Source organism: Capsicum annuum, chromosome 11 (genome assembly GCF_002878395.1).
Source record: "Capsicum annuum cultivar UCD-10X-F1 chromosome 11, UCD10Xv1.1, whole genome shotgun sequence".
In the NCBI taxonomy this organism is placed as follows: Eukaryota; Viridiplantae; Streptophyta; class Magnoliopsida; order Solanales; family Solanaceae; genus Capsicum; species Capsicum annuum.
The window spans coordinates 69,858,756-69,876,020 of record NC_061121.1 but is presented as its reverse complement, the minus strand read 5'-3'; the positions used below and the strand labels follow the sequence as shown (position 1 = coordinate 69,876,020).

Genomic DNA, 17,265 nt, shown 5'->3' with positions numbered 1-17,265 from the left:
TCTTAAAGGTGTAACACCCCGAATCTGGTACCTAGAATTCTATATGGTGCTCATGACCCTGAAGGACCATAAGCTAACCCATGACTGACATCTATAACTGAGCACTTAATAATATACTGGAAATATGCGGAATGTAAGTTGTAAGGCCATAAGGTTCAAAACTGAACTAATACTGAATATAAAACAATGTCTGTAGTGGGGTATGACAATACTCAAAACTGAGATAAACTGTCTGAAATATGTTGTAGTCTGAAAGCCTCTAAACTGGCTGAAAGCTGTGGATTTGATGGGACATGTCCCCAACTAACTCTGAACTACTGAAATAATAAAGTAATAAAATATTCATACTATCCTTGAATGATGAGGACTCACTGCTAGTCTGGCTGTCGAACATCTGATCTACTAAGGATGCTCAAGAGCTCATGCTTCTAACCCTACGGTATAAAACACCATAGCACAAATGTGTCTGTACGCTAAATGTACTGGTATGCAAGTGAGGTAGGGTAAATTCAAGGGTTCATATGCATGAACAATAATAACTGACTATATAACATGAACGTGAGAAGACATACATGAATACGTAACTGTAACTGAGATCGTGAAAATGCTGACTAATGAATTCTAATAATATAGATTTACTAATATCTGAGTACTGATACTGGGATACTTAATCATTGATTCTATTGAATACTGAGGAACTAATGTCATATTACTAATAAAGGAATGACTATTTCGGATAGTTCTGATTATGAAGAACTGCTCTGATTGACTAAATCTGACAGTCCTAAAACTAAATACTGATAACATGAGTGACTATATCTGATAGTTTTAATACTGATGGAACTATCTGGGTTCCGCACTGTACTGATTTAACTGTATCTAAAAGTCATGGATTTCTGTAGAACTGAATTGAGTTCGATTACTGAAACTGGATCTGAAACTGAGACTATGAGAGGTAATCATCTAACTAACATGCCTCAAAATTGAACTGGTGGGGTCCAACCTATAACCCCAGTTGGAAGGGTGTCAGTACTATGCCACGAGTAAAGACAAGCTGTGAGTAAACCCTCTCTGACAGGGAGCTCTTTCGTCAACCCCTTATAGTAGGAAAACTCAAATGAGGTGTATAATCCCTAGACTCATAGGGTACATCTCAACCTGCACTGGCTATGTAATTCTGGAATGCAAGGATTGATTCTAAGGATCACACCCTCTACTGACTGACAGTGTGTGTCCTCATCCCTGGGTTTGCTCGGTGCTGAATCCTAATCCCAACTGAAGAGACACTGAACCGAGTTAAACTGAACTGAACTATTACTGATCTTATTGTTTAACTAATTTGAAATGAGTTCACTAAATTCTGTTGACTGACGGAATACTACTAAAATCTGATAACTAATTGAGATTACTGAGATAACTTAAGATTACTGAGTAAGACTCGACTGATATAGAGTTTACTGAGTTTTCCTGAGTCATGTGACTGACTGAATTCTATGATCATTGCTCGACTGAGAGTATCATGAAAATATGACATTGTCTCTAGGTACATAACTAAATTGTTGGGTATTAAATACCCCCAGGACTCGATATCATGAAACTGACAAGACTTGACACGTCTTGAACACATGACCAATATCAACAATTCATAATACAATAAGTTGAGGATTTCATGAAGTACATAATTATCATAGTCTTGTACATGAATGGAATTGGATATAAACATGTCATACTTTCATCAACCTAATCTCATGGACATTCCCTCAACCATTCATAATGCACACAATATCATGGAAGTCATTGTTAGTCATAGGGTAAAGCATACACTTGTCACTTGGGTCACAATTAAGCTATAATGCAGAATTTCTATTTTCTTAGGCATTTTATCAAACACCTAGGATGCATGACTTAGGGCATAGGCATAACCATCAAATTAATACAACAAAACTCCATAGTTTAAATCAATTTCACATGTTTTAGACCACATACTAGCATAGGTTCATGAACAACACATAAATATTCCAACTTGGGAATCTTACAATCATAATCAAATGAACATAATCAACCCATAATAAAATATTCACAATACAAGATTTAAAACTTGATTCTTAGGATTCATGGATGAAAGGAATCCAGGAATGAATACTGTGCATACCTTAGCTGTTGATTCTATGAAGATTGACGGAAAGATTCTTGAATTTGAGTCTTGGATTCGAATCCCAATTGAAACCCTAGCTTGTTCTTGAGATAAACTTGAAATAAATATTATATTTTGGGTGAATTATGGCTGAATAAAGTGTTATTGGGTAAATATAGGGGTGAGAAATTTATCCTTTTAACCCTTGGACGCGTATATTAATTCTGTGAAAATTTCCCGACCTGAACCCCTGGCGCGACGCGGCGCTATCGCGTCGTGTCACTGGAATTGGACAACTCTGAACTTGAGCCTTGGCATGACATGCCATAATCTTGGAGCTCATTTGATTTTGATGATTGCCATTTTGGCTGGCTCCGCAACGTGTTGATGGCTTAGGTGGCACATTGTCTTACTAAAATGGCTCTAACTCTTTGCCCGGGTGTCGGATTTGGGTGAATTTGGTATCAATGGAAAGCTTATTCAATTTCCCACATGTATAAAAGTGAAATCATATTTGAAACAAGTCTTTCACATTTTTGGGATGATTGTAAGCTAGGTAGAAGTATGGGGTATTACAAAAGTAAAGCACCAAAAGGAGCAAGTAGACAAAGAGAAACCATACATGAATAGATTGGACGATAAACTTACCTTTTCAAGAGAACCTATGAATTTAATTGTGTAAAGATCAAGGTAACAAAATTATGTTAGAAGAACTTCAAACTAAAATAACTTATCCTTCTTAGTACTTTGACTAATTTTGATGACACTGGAGTTTGAAAGACAGCTATAACAGTATTGAGCTTAATGATACTTTAGTTTATCAAAAAGGTAGCCCAGTGCACTAAAGCTACCGCTATGCACGGTGTTCGGGGAAGGGTCCCACCACAAGGGTGTATCGTATATAGCCTTACCTTGCATTTCTACCAGAGGTTGTTTTCAAGGCTTGATTTTAGTTATGGAGACCAATTTCCCTATCCTTTTATTGATTTTTACAACAATTTCAAGATATTCTTGAGGGTTATACTCAATTTATGTGAGCCTTCCTAGGTTGGTTGTCATCACTTTTAGTTTTACTACTTGATACTAGCTTACCAATCAGTTTGGTTTCATTCAAGAGGATTAATAGTTTCTATTCCAAAGCCAACATAACCATAAAATGGAAAGAAAAAATAGAAAAAATAACTCATATGGCCATTAGGATTTCCTGACTGCTCCCAGTATAGAGTATGAAGGTCTGAAACTTTCAAAAATCTAGTGCAATATGTCTCTATAGAGGGGTATAGATTCTTGTTTAATTCAAGAATTTCCTTCTTCAAATTCATTTGTTCCACACTCTCACAATCAAGATTCATATCACATAAGAATAACTTGTTCCTCCCTATGAAGTTAACATTATTTCCTGAAACAACTGATAATTATTTTTGTACAAAGCAGATTAAGTGATAACTCTTGTGAAAAACACTATTTCTTTGATACTCAAATAAGCAAAATCCAAAGGAAAATAAATAGAATGAAATATATGATATGTTTATCTTATCATTCTCCAGTTGTTTTACATTTTAAATAAGGGAGAAAGAAAATGAAAAGACATCTTTGAAACCCTTTTTAGCACGTTGCGGAGCAGCATGCACACGAATTATGATTAATTATTTTTCTCTTTTCACATTTCAGTGGTTCAATTCTTAGCTACAGGTAATAAGAAGAAGCATAACTTTTACATCAGTATCATATTTCTGCAAAAATCTTATACATAAATATTTTGATTTTGGAGAGCATATCAAGAAGAAAATTTAATATTTATGTTACACTAATTAGCTAACTAGAATTGGAAATTGCCATGTCAGCAAATAGCTAATTAGAATTGGAAATTTCCATGTCAACAAATTCTGTTATAACTGATAGTGAATTAAACTAGCCACTGTTCATTACTATTATATTGAGATAATGTTCAAGAAAGGTAGTTGAGCTGATAGTTAGTTGCGAATTAGAGTGAGTGGGTCAATTCTACAATTGTATATAAACTAGTAAGGTGTACAAGTGTTCTAGAATAATACAATTCATTGCTTCCTTATCTAAAATCTCTCTTCTTCTCTTCTTATTCTCTTTCTCTTTGTTCTTAACTCTTAGGCTGTTCTGCAATAGCTTATTCCAAATCGTTGAATCATCAGTGATTTAAGATATTTGGGTAATATTGGTATCAAAGCTTTTCATTCCTTGGAACAATGGCGAAAAGTAATAGGGCAAATAATGGAGCAATAAGTAGTGAAATGGGTGAACTAAGGGAGATGATGTAAAAAGTTTTGACAGATGTGGGAACTCTGGCAGAAGAAGTGTCTATTCTCAAGGGATTGGATCAAGCAGTAATAGAAATCAGGGAGAAATTACCCTCGACAAGTGACAATCAAAGGGGTAAATCTCCTAAAATTGTTTGAGAAAGGAAAGGCTTAAATGATAGACCTAGGCAGTTTAATGAAAGGTCATAAAGGGAGAAAAGTACAGGCATTTACAACAATTATAATTTTCAATTCTCAAGGTGGTTAATATTAGATTTCTTGAAGTTTTCAGGAGAGGATTTGAAGTCATAGTTATTCAAGCTGAAGCAATTTTTCAATGTAAAAAATGTTCCCATGGATGGGAAGGTAAATATTGCATCCATGCAATTTGAGGGTAAAGATGTCCAGTGGCACTTAGCTTTCATAAAGTATAGGCAGTACTCATATCCTCCAACATGGAGTGAGTATGCTATGGCCTTAGTTGAAATATTTAGGTCAGACTATGATGATCCCATGGAAGAAATAAAGAATATAAGGCAAACAAGATCTATGAAATATTATCAGGATATTTTTTAAAGGCATCTAACTAGAGTCAACCTATCAGAGGAAAATGCAAACAACTATTATCTTGGAAGGTTAAATAATGAGTTGAATATGGTAGTAAAGATAGAAAATCCAAGGACCTTATCTCAAGTGTACAAATCAACAAGGATGCAAGAGGCATATTTGGAGGCTATGAAGCAACCTGTTCAAATTATGTTAAGAATTTTAGTCACAATAGGAAGTATGATCAAAGGTTTCAAAGTAAACCTCCCTTATTCCCTACTCCTACTAGCAATGCAGTTGCACTAACATATAAAGGGGTCAGTAGAAGGACTTTGAGTTATAAATAAATGAAAGATAAAAGGTCCAAAGGGTTATATTACTTTTGTAATGAGAAGTATGTATTTTGTCACAAGTGATAAAACTTGAAACAATTGTATTGAGTAAAGGTAGTAGAGCATGAAGAAATAGAAAGAGAATATGAATAAGAACCAACAAATGATAATGAAGAATAGTTAGAATGGTTAGGCCCCTAGAGCATATGGAAATCTCTGTTCATATGCCCTTAATGGGTCATTAGGATTCAAGACATTAAGAGTGATTAGTTACTATTCAAAGAAACCTCTCCATATTTTAGTGGACATAGGTAGTTGACGTAATTTCATTGATCCTAAGGTGGTGAAGGAGTTAGGATGCCAAGTGACATCTACAATTCCCTAGGCAGTGACTGCAACTAATTGTAATAACATGAAAGTAAGTAAGATATGCAGACTCTCTTGGCTATTACAATGTAGAGTTTTTAGCAGAATTTCTACTCTTACCATTAGGGTCTTATGGAGTGCTCTTAGGGATTCAATGGCTATTAAATCTTGGAGATATCAAGATGAATTTTAGGGATCTTACAATGGAGTTTTGGTAGAAAAGGAAAAATCATATTCTAAAAGGAGTAGGCATACAAATCAAAATCATAGGAGTTGGAAAGTTAGCTATGATATCAGGTATTAACTCTCAATTGTGCATGATTTAAGTTGTGCCTTCTATGACTAGTAAAGATTAATGGCATTTAGTTGATGCTAAGGAAAGACTTGAGGGTGATCCTAGATTGATGAGTCTCTTACAAAAGCATAAGACATTATTTAAAGAACCTTAACACTTGCCTCCATCTAGGGGAATCTTCGATCATAGAATAGTGTTGTACAACAATACTGAAACTATAAACAAGGGGCCTTACAGATATCCTTCTGTTAAGAATGACATCATTGAGGGATTAGTTTAGCAGATTTTGGATCAAAGAGTGGTACAACTTAGTTGTAGTCTATTTGCAGCTCCAGTAGTATTGGTTGGCAAGAAAGACGGTACATGGAGATTGTGTGTTGATTATAGAGACTTGAACAAATAAACTGTTAAGAACAAGTTCCTAATTCCAGTTGTTGAAGACTTGTTGGATAAGCTTGGGGTTCGGTAATTTTTTCTAAGATTGATCTTAGATCTGGTTATCACCAATTAAGGATGGCAATTGATGATATACCTAGAACAACTTTCAGAACTCATTCTGGGTATTTTGAATATGTGGTTATGCCTTTTGGGCTATCAAATACACCTACTTCATTTCAGGGATTGATGAATGCTATATTTAAGGACTTTCTAAGGAAATATGTCCTTGCATTATTTGATGACATATTAATATACATCAGAAGTATAGATGAGCATATAGAGCACTTGACTTCTATTTTTGAGGTCATGCAACATCACCAGTTATTTGCTAAGTACTCCAAATATTTTTTTGGAGTTTAAAGGATTGAGTATCTAGGTCATTTCATCACTAAAGAGGGAGTGTCTACAGATCCTCTGAAGATTGCTGTTGTAAGAGATTGGCTAACTCTCACCACTATTAAATAGTTGAGAGGTTTTTGGGGATTAGCTAGGTATTATAGAAGGTTTATTCGGGGTTTTAGGACAATGTCAAGACCTTTGAATTACCTCCTAAAGAAGGATAAGTTCCAGTGGAATTATGAAGCTTCTAAAGTACTTACACAACTTAAGGAGGGATTGACAAAAGCACCTATATTAGCTCTACCTGACATAACTAAGTTCTTTATACTGCAAACTGATGCTAGTGGAGTAGGGATTGGGGTTGTACTAATGCAAGAAGGTCACCCTATTATATTTATTAGTAAAGGCCTTTCACCTAAACATGCTGCCTTATTGGTATATGAGAGAGAACTACTAGCTATTGTACATATTGTAACCAAGTGGTCATATTATCCCTTGAGTCAGAAGTTTTTCATTAGAACAGATCAAAAGGATTCGAAATATCTATTGGAGCAGAAACTACATACTAATTCACAATTGTTGTGGCTTACAAAAGTCATGCCCATTGATTATGTCATTGAATATAAAAAGGGGGTGGAAAAAAAGGTGGCTGATGCCTTTTCTAGGGTGCAGGGTGCTAAATTAATGACTTTAGTGTTCTCTAATACTAGTTCTGATCTTCCATAAGCTATAGTATCTAGCTGAGAAGGTGATCCTGCTTTGCAACTTCTCATTACAGAACTCATGGCTAATCCAAATTGCCATAAACAATTTACTTGGCGTCATAATTAACTCAGAAGGGTGATGGGCAATGTCCCTTAACTTTGACATAATATTATTTCCTTTTGGCATTCATCTGCTAAGGGGGACATTGAGGTGTAGAAGCCACTCTTACGAGACTGTTAACTCTTTTCTACTGGAAGGGTATTAGAGATGATGTGAAGTTGTTTGTCCAGAGGTGTGATACTTGTCAAAAGAATAAGGCTGATTAAGTTGCTTACCCGGCCTGCTACAACCATTGACCATTCTTGAGATAGTTTGGTCCTAAATAAGCTTAGATTTTATTGATGGTTTGCCTAAATCCAAAGGATATGAGTCATTCTAGTAGTTATGGATAGACTCAGTAAATATGCTCATTTTCTATCTCTAAAGCACACTTATACTGCGCAGTCCGTAGCTGAGCTATTCATGTATACAGTGTTTAAGGTACATGGATTACTTGACGCTATAACTAGTGATAGGGATGTTGTTTCCTCAGCAATTTTTGGCAAAAATTATTCAACTTGTAAGGAGTTCAGTTGCATACTTCCTCAGCTTATCACCCTCAATCTGATGGTCAAACTATAGTGCTGAATAGAAGCTTAAAAAATTACTTGAGATGTTTTTGTAGTGAGGAACCTCTTACTTGGTTCTCTTTCCTGGATATGGCTGAATACTGGTACAATACTTGCTTCTATAGTGTTATTCAAATGACTCCCTATGAGGTACTTTATGGAAGGCCACCTCAATTATATTTACCTAGAGAATCAGCTTCTATAGAGGTGGATTCTACCTTTCTTAATAGAGTTGGACCTATTAAAACACCACTTGAGGAGGGCTCAAATAAGAATGAAATAGCAAGAAAATTTGCATAGAAGTGACAGAGTTTTTGAGGTTGGTGACTGGGTGTATTTAAAGATCCATATTTGTATAAGTAATTTTATGTTCTGTTGGCATCATTTTGTATATATGAATGATAAGTGATGGTGGCAAAGTGTTCGGAAAAAGTATTGGCAAAGTATTTTGAATTTTTGTATAATTAATTCTTCCTACCATTTGGTAAAGTGTTGTGCAATGATTTGTGACTTTAAAAGTGGCATTAGAATGTAGAGTGAACTAAAGCATAGATATGAGATATCATTCCCAAGAGTTGGTAGGATAGGAATTAACTCAGTGCCTCTATGTGTGAGTATTTACGTAGTTTATACATAAGTGTTACACTTGGAACTTGCCCAGTTCATTGGATGTTGTCGGGTGTTTGACCCAATAAGATAGGATAGTAGGCCTCCTTGTTTTTTTAGTCCACTTAGCAAAAATAATGACCCACCAAGAACATTTTTTTTCTTTTGTAAACCCAGTTGTGCCTTATCAGTATTTGTTCTAAGTAAGTGAATCACTCTCTAGAAGGTTTAGTATTTTTCTTTAGCCTAGTCCAATTTAGGACATTGTGTACTTCAACTCAGGCAAATTGCCTAAGTTTAGGGTGGCTACTGTTAGATTATTAGTAGCCTAGGAGGGCGAGATGATATTGGTTTAAGAAGTAACATCCGGCCCTAGTCTAGTTAGAAGTCTAAGTAGATATTGTGTACCTCAACTGACTGCATTAGCTTAAGTTAAGGGTGGCTGATGCTGCTGTTCTCTAAAAAAAACTAGGTTATAAAAATGGCGTGGATAGATAATAAAGATTGTCAATGAGTGAAAGGAATTTTAATCCTGGTGAGTAGATACCATAAAGGGTAAAGAGAGTGAAGTTTCGTACTTTAAGTCACTGGTCCAAATGATCAACCCTCACCGAGCCTAAAACATCATCACAACCCTTAGCAAGTCCTACTTGATCTTGGCGAGTCAATCATGAGAGAATGTTAGATGATAAGGCCAAGCTTATGGGTGTGCACTGTGTTTTTAACTTCTTTTCTGAGAGTAAGAGTCTTAGTTTCGTCTACGATCTATTTGTGTAATGCAAGGTGGACGTCTTTGATTGTGAGGGCATGTTAAGTTTTTTCTGGTCTTCTTATTTCTTTGGGGTTTTGTATCTATTGTTGTGAATATACTGGTTAATAGCTAATGGTAGTAGTAGATCCATGTGTGTTGAGATCGCATAACCGAATAGGCAGTTGAATAGTTGTATCGTGGACCAAAAATAGAATACAGAACACTAAAAGTCCTGCGATGGTCCAGGCAATGGACCATCGACCCTGCGATAAATTGTTACCCTACCCACCACCTAGAAATAGAATATGGAATCACTGAAGCTCCAGAATGGTCTAGGCGACGGACCATCTCCCCAGCAATGAACCATCGCTCGACCCGTCGAACATGAAGCAACAACTACGAGATTGAATCATAAAACCCCAGTTTTGGAATCATATAAAGACTAAATATTAGGTTTCATTCTGTATTTTTTGAAAGTAGTTTCATACTTTCTTCTCTATTGAGAGTTGTGTAACACTTTTCATTGAGATTGGAAGCTAGAAATTAAGATCTGATTATTATTCTCTATTTTTCATTGAAGATTGACAAGAATAATATTGTAACTTTTGTAAGTACTCTCTTGAAGTTATTTATGAACATCAATATATCTTTGATATATTATATGGAGATGAGTAGCTAAACTCCTATAACTAGGGTTATAGGAGCCTTGATGTAGAGAGCTGTTTAGGGTTATGAATCCATTTGATTTCTAACATCTATCTAAATTGCCTGAATCTCTCTTTATTATAATGACATCTCTTGGTTGCAAACTTGAGAAGTGAGCCCATGAACACCACTTGTCTGACAAGAAAGTGGATGTTGGGAAAAAGAGGTGATTCACATGAAATCCATAGGTTTACCCTTTGGGTCAAGGGTTGTTGCCCTAATGGGATCAACCCTTATAGGAGTTCTATTGAATTATACATGGATCCTTTAAGTTCGAAAGAAAAAACCGGTAAAATACCAATTAGGTTGAGAAATAAGTTGGTAATTCTTAGAATTCAATACTTCTTGCAATTGAAATTATAAGTTAGAATTCAAGAACAAGTTCACAACCCTAACTGTTTGTGATACAAGAATGAAAGAACATTATTAACACATCAAAAGCCCTCTTTTTACTCTGAAACCTTAGATCAACAGTCTAATAGTAGTCACAATACTAAGTGAACACAGTAATCCCTGTGGATTCGACACCTAACCTAGTTGAGTTATATATTTGAGAACTACCACTTACACTTTCATAAGAAAGTTGTAATTTAGGCGTATCAGTCTCGGCTCACCTAACTCAAGAGTTCTAAACATGGATAGAGGAATCATATTTATACTTTCCCCCAAATCACTCAAGGCATGTACCACATCACCGTGACCAATCTATATGGGGAGGGTAAAACTCCCTGGGTCCTTAAGATCTTTGGTCATCTTTTAAGTTACCAAAGAGCAACACTCCTCCATCAGTGCCACCATCTCAATGTCCTATAGATTTACATTATTAGTCACCACATCCTTCAAGTACTTCGTGTACTTGGGCATTTCTCATGAAACATCTAGAATAGGAAGGTTAATGTGATGCTCTCTGAATGTGTCAAAGAACTTTTTGAAGCATGCATACTCCTTTACTTTCTAGAACCACTGTAGGAATAATGGTGGTGGGCTTTACTTCTCAAAAACTTTTTTTTTTTGGGTACTCAGACTTCCCCAAATTTTTAGTAACTTTTTCTGCAACCAGTTGAGGAACCAACTCTACATCTACCTACTTATTCATCTATTGAGGCTTATCATTCAGCTTTTTACCATTTCTTTATTTCAGAGTTTCATTATCACTTGGAAAACCCACCCTGAGGCCATGTATTTTGTACCTGCATCAATTGTCTCACTTACTGCTCTAATTGTTTCTGTGCAATTTGTTGATTTTTAATTTCAGTAGCCATTTGTTCTTGGTTGGCCAAAATCTTTTTCAGAATCCCTTTAATATCACTGGCCAAAGTATTATGATGTTGTTGTTGCAAGGATACATTAGCTGAGTCTTTCACTTTTGATTGTAGGCATTACTATAGTTCGGATTTTATATATTTCCCACAAAGTTGATGGATTTAGGATTGGCACCATACATCTATAGAGTGGCCACTATTACCATAAATCTCACAGCATGATAGGGTCTACTACACTATATTAACTTGTTTTGGAGTCTGTTGCACCCCCAACTTGCTGAATGGAGTCATTATTTGATTTTGCACAGCTAAAAGTTGGGTGTCCAAGGCGGTGATGCTATCAACTTTAATCATCCTTGGAGCCTTTTACACAGAGATTCTTGAGGTATCACCATTCTAATCTACATTTCCTTAGGCAATCCAGTTCAACAAAGTGTATAGCTCATCATATGTCTTTTCCAATGCTTTTCCACCTGCAGCTGAATCTTGAAAAATTTTCATGTTATGATCAAGTGATTCAACAAAGGTCTGAACTATTACCTCCTTGGACTATTGGTGATGTGGATAGTCCTAAAGAAGAGACTTGAATCTCTTCTAAGCATGGTATAAATTCTCATTTGGCCTCTACTTAAAGCTCAAAATCTCACTGCGTAGTCTCATAGTCTTGCTAGATAGGAAGAAGCGGATGAGGAACTTCTAGGCAAAGTCATCCTAAGTTGCGATTGAACCTACCGGTTAGCATTCAACCACTTTTTTTCTTCCCCAAAAAGTAAAGAGGGGAATAGTGTCAGCCTCACATAATTAGTTGACCCACCCATAGGGATGAATGTGTTACTAATCTCTAGAAAGTTCTAAAAGAGGACTTGTGGATCTTTCCACGATAACCCGATAAACTATCCACTACTATGTAGAAGTTGGACCATATTCTGCTTAAGTTCAAATCTACTTCCAATAGTTGGTCTGCCAATAACAGAGGTCACATTAGTCGTAAGTGGGATCTCTACTTCACGAACTATCCTATGGTTTGGTAGATCCTCAGTCATGAGATCATGAATGTCTTGTTCCTTATGAATTTGTAGGATATGGTATAAAGGGACTGTTTATCTTCTCTATTGGTGAAAGTGTTGCTCGGGCTCGAGGTCTGGTTGAACCAATTCCCAATCTCTGCCAGTTTACTAGCTTGTTAAACTCTTCCCTGTAAATTCAAAAACCAAGAACAAGTGAAAAGCACCAAAGACATCAAAAAGTTAAACTAAAACTAAGACGATTTCCAAATTACAATTCCCCGACAACGGCGCCCAAAACTTGTTGTGCCTAAGCACACAAGCACATGTATGTGATCTCACCATATAATATAGTGGCCTTATAAAAACCAAATATTGATCCCTCAGAGACTTGTATTGAAAACTTTCGAAGTTTAGTTCACCAATAATATTAATCAGGTGCTACTTAAACGAAAGAGTTTGTAAGTTATAAGTAATTGTAACTTAAACAAGGCGGTAAAGTATCGGTTTGAACAATCAAAGGGAAAAGCCTAGGGTTAAGACTTTTTGAATGATCATACTATGCTATGGGACTTCATTTGTTAGGTTAGTTATATTGGTTGTTGGTTCACGGGTTCTATAGTATGACTATGGCCTTCCGACCCGATAATTAATTATCCAACTTAGCCCCCACAACTACATCATTGAGTGGGGATTCGAGAACTAAGTTAAGTACTTTTGTAATCATCCCATACTTGAAACAAATAGGGTTCTTAAGTATATTCCTATCCTAAGTGCATATCATAACATTATTCTTTGAAGATAATGATCCTTTTCTATTAATCCCACGTTCTACTCTACCATTCATCCTTCTTAGTTCACAATAGAGATGTAGCATGTATTCTAAGGTTCATGACTCATTAAAATAGTAATAAAAAGGATAAATAAACAACCAATACTGATAATAAACCATAACCAAATCAATTCCAAACAATAGTAATCATGTTTATGGCATTAACCCTAGAAAAGGGCATTTAGTCACTCATATACATATACGTAATCATAATGAATGAATACATGATAAATCAAAAACATAACTTAATTAATGAAAGAAAAACCCTAATTGAAGTGTTCTACAGCCTATCTCGAAGTCCCAATGTTGTCCAAGGTGTCCAACATAAAAACTAAGTGTCCTATTTATACTAGGACAATAAATACCTTTTTTGACTTAAGGGTGTGACATGCCAATATCGTGCCATGTAGGAAGCATGGCATGCCAAAAAGGCAGTGAGATATTGGAATTGGTTCTCAAAAAAGTTTCCAAGAGCTTTACACATCCATATTGTGGCACTTAGATAGCGTAGAATGCCAAGGACATCAAAACATCCTACTTTGATCAATCATTGTCCAATGTTTTTGTCCTTTAAGTCCATGCTTTGTAGTAATGTTTATACTTGATTTCCAGCTTTTTCAGCATCCATTTATCATAATTATAAACTTACCAAGATTACTATAACATCAAACACCACACATTAGAGCAGATAACACCTACAATTCAAGACAACAAACTAGTAAAAGGCCATAGCTTAAGCTAAAAGTAGTAGCTTTTGTCCCTTCATTCTAACCAGAGTGTTTTGACCCAGTTTTACTATAAACACTTTGAACATTAAATTTGCACAACATAACACTTAGATGCTTATTTATGGAAAGAATTACTCAGTAAGTGCAAGAAAAGTCCTCTAAACTAAGCTAAAAAAAATTCGAATAATAACACAAAGGTGCATAAATCCAACTCAGATCAATGTTTTGAGGACATATTTCCCACGATTAGATAGTTCAGTTGTATAATAAATGTACGATCATGGGAGCTCTCGTCTAAGTAACACTTGAGAGTCACTTCTTTAATTTTTCCTATGAGGTCCAAGTACGATCATGATAATATCCCACGATGGTTGAATTGATCATTTGATGCCCATTATTGTCAAAAATCCAGCACTGTACTCTTCAGTACTTGTTTGGCCTTCAAACACCTAAAACTCCATTATATCCATATATAATTGCCTTTTTACTTGCAAATATTCATCATTTTAAGCTTTCCAAGAATTGTAATTTTACAGCACATCAACACCCTCATAGAACATATGTATGTCCTCATGTAAACAGAATAAACAATACTATCAAGGCGCTTAACCTAGAGAAAACCAAGAATACTACAACAATCAAATTTTCATAAAAACCATTTCCGCATGGAATCAATAAAAACACAGTTCAAGACCCTCTAATACTAGGAAAGATCAACATGTGCAGTGTATATATAAACCAATCACCATTACATAAAAGGTTCAAGACGTGATGTTACATTATCACTGGATGGCCCTATATTTAAACAACTGACATTACCCAAACAAGCAACAACTAGAATATAGCCCCTATACCCTCACTATAAAGAAGTCCCAACACATAATATATGCAATGTCTATTAAGAATGGGACTCAATCAAATCTATCAATCTCACAAAGAAGTCAGGTTGCGGGCGTTTGGTACTATTGGCTTGACCTTATATTCTACACCTTAGCATTTTTAAAGATAGATAAGGATCATTATAGGACTTTAATTGGCTTGTAATGTAGGCTTGGGGATGGGTATGATACATATTGATAAAGGGACTAACCCTCCTTGACACTACACTATCTTTGGCTTCCATTTTGTCTACCTTTCTTTTTCTTTTCCTTATACAATATTTTGGACCCAGGGTGCATTTTTATTTTCTCAAATTCTCTTTTCTTTTCCTTTAATTTTTATTTCTTTTCTTTTTTATTTTTATTCTATTTTTCTTTCTCGTCATGTCGCACTAGAGTTTCCTTTTCATTTTACTATAAATTTTTCATACCCCATCTTTTATGCACCCCTACGATAGCCACCCTCAACTTAGCCAATATGCCTGAGTTTAGGTGCATATTATCTGAGGGACCAAGACCAAAGAAGGTTCATGGTAAAAAATAGAAAGGTGGATAGGGTAGTTTAAGGAAAAAGTTTATTTAGGTTTAAAATTGGATTCAAAAGATATTCTATCCATTTGGTAGGCCTATTAGGATTTTAGTGGACTATTTTAAAAATGGCCTATAATCCTTTTCTAACATTTTATCCTACAACTTTAGCGAGACTAACTAGGCAAGTTCTAGACCGCACACACGTAGCGACTCGGTACATGCTTACACACTCTTGACTTAGGGTTATTATTTCAGTTACTACTTATTCGGTTCATACAAAGTTAGGTCAGGTTATAACATAAACAATATTAATGCTATGATGAGATACAATCACTGGTTATAGTTCAAGTAAGTACACAACATAACGTACAAAAAAAATTCAAAGGGTTATTATTTAAAAAATGCACAAAAAATTGATTGCTCTTTATTTTTTGACTACACTAAGTTTTCTCATTTTTATCTGAGTTACACGCAAAACACAAAATAAAAAAAAACAATATTAAAACACCTAAACATGCTTGATTTAACTAAGATATCACAACCAATGAACAAAAAGGGCAACAAAAACCCTTAATTGTGGTATATCCCCACCCCAACTTATAAAGCAAGCAATCACCTCATAGCAAGATATGAAAGTAAAGTCGGTACAAGGGACATACTTAAGTCACACTAGACTCCAGTAGTATACTCATTGGTTGAGGTCTGAGATGGGACCTCCCCAACAATTTTTCTCTCGCGACCTCGACTATAGCTGGGGCACTCTTTAAAATTAGGCACCAGTGGTGGTCGATGCACTCAATGATGTAACCCGAGTGACTGAACCACCACCTTCAAATACATGGGATCTCAAAACCCTCTAGAATGCATGAATCAGTGGTCTATGAACTTTTTTTGATTTCTACTTTCTTTTCTTTTCACCTCTATCTTTCCTCTTCTATCTCCCATCATCTCTTGACCTCTTCTTATGGAGATGCAAATCATTGCCCCTTTAATATCAAAATCATCATTCTTAACAACCGTAGGTCTACTATAAACATTCAGAGACTATAGAGTCCACATTAGCAGCTAACTTTACCAAGAATAGCATAGAGGGCAGTGGAGGAGGTGCAACTAGGATGGTATGCTCAATAAGAACCCTGACCATTTTCTTTAGTGTGACCAAGTTGGTAGTGATGGTAGTCATATTTGGAGCCTAGACTATCACGATCTTACTTGATATCTGACTCTTAAATCTATCAAACGGGCCTGAAAAACCCATACAACTAGGGGTGGGCATTCAGTTTATTTGGTTTGATTGTTAAATATTGGTTCAGTTTTTTTATTTCTGGATTGACGAAAATGACAACCATAACCAAACAAAAATAAATTTTGTTCGGTTATTTTGGATTTTTATTTCTATTTTGAAGATTAAAGTAGTGAGCCTTTCTTTGTCATGACTGGACATTTAAAATTGGTGATTTTTTCAAACCTATTTTTCATTTCCAAATATAAATAACTCAACACGTATAAAATTAAATAACTATAAGTTTAACATAAAATATAACTGCAGATGAAAACTCGACACTCGTTGTCTCATCTCCTCAAGGCATCGCTAAAAGCCTGAAACAAGTCAAGAACTAGTTTGGAAATAAACATTTGTTAGGGACATAACTCATAACTCGTAAGACATTTGGAGTTTTAGGTTACTTATTATATATATCTATATATATACATATATAATTTTGATTTTTTAGTTTAACCAAAAAAAAAATTCTTTTGGAAAAGCCAAAAATCAAACCGTTTAACCGAATTTATAAAATTTAAAGCCAAAATTAAATTTTAGTTTGATTTTTCGATTTGAACCAAAATATTCCTAGCCCTACATACAACTTT

General features: G+C 35.3%; 1 protein-coding gene across 1 annotated transcript in view; it reads right to left on the bottom strand.

Moving 5' to 3' along the window:
• LOC107846400 (proline iminopeptidase-like) overlaps positions 1–17,265 on the bottom strand; it is a 59,864-nt gene that overhangs the window by 33,625 nt on the left and 8,974 nt on the right. The window contains exon 2 of the mRNA XM_047400145.1: positions 3,318–3,542. Coding sequence (XP_047256101.1) covers positions 3,318–3,542 — 225 coding nt within the window. The remainder of the gene's footprint in view (positions 1–3,317; positions 3,543–17,265) is intronic.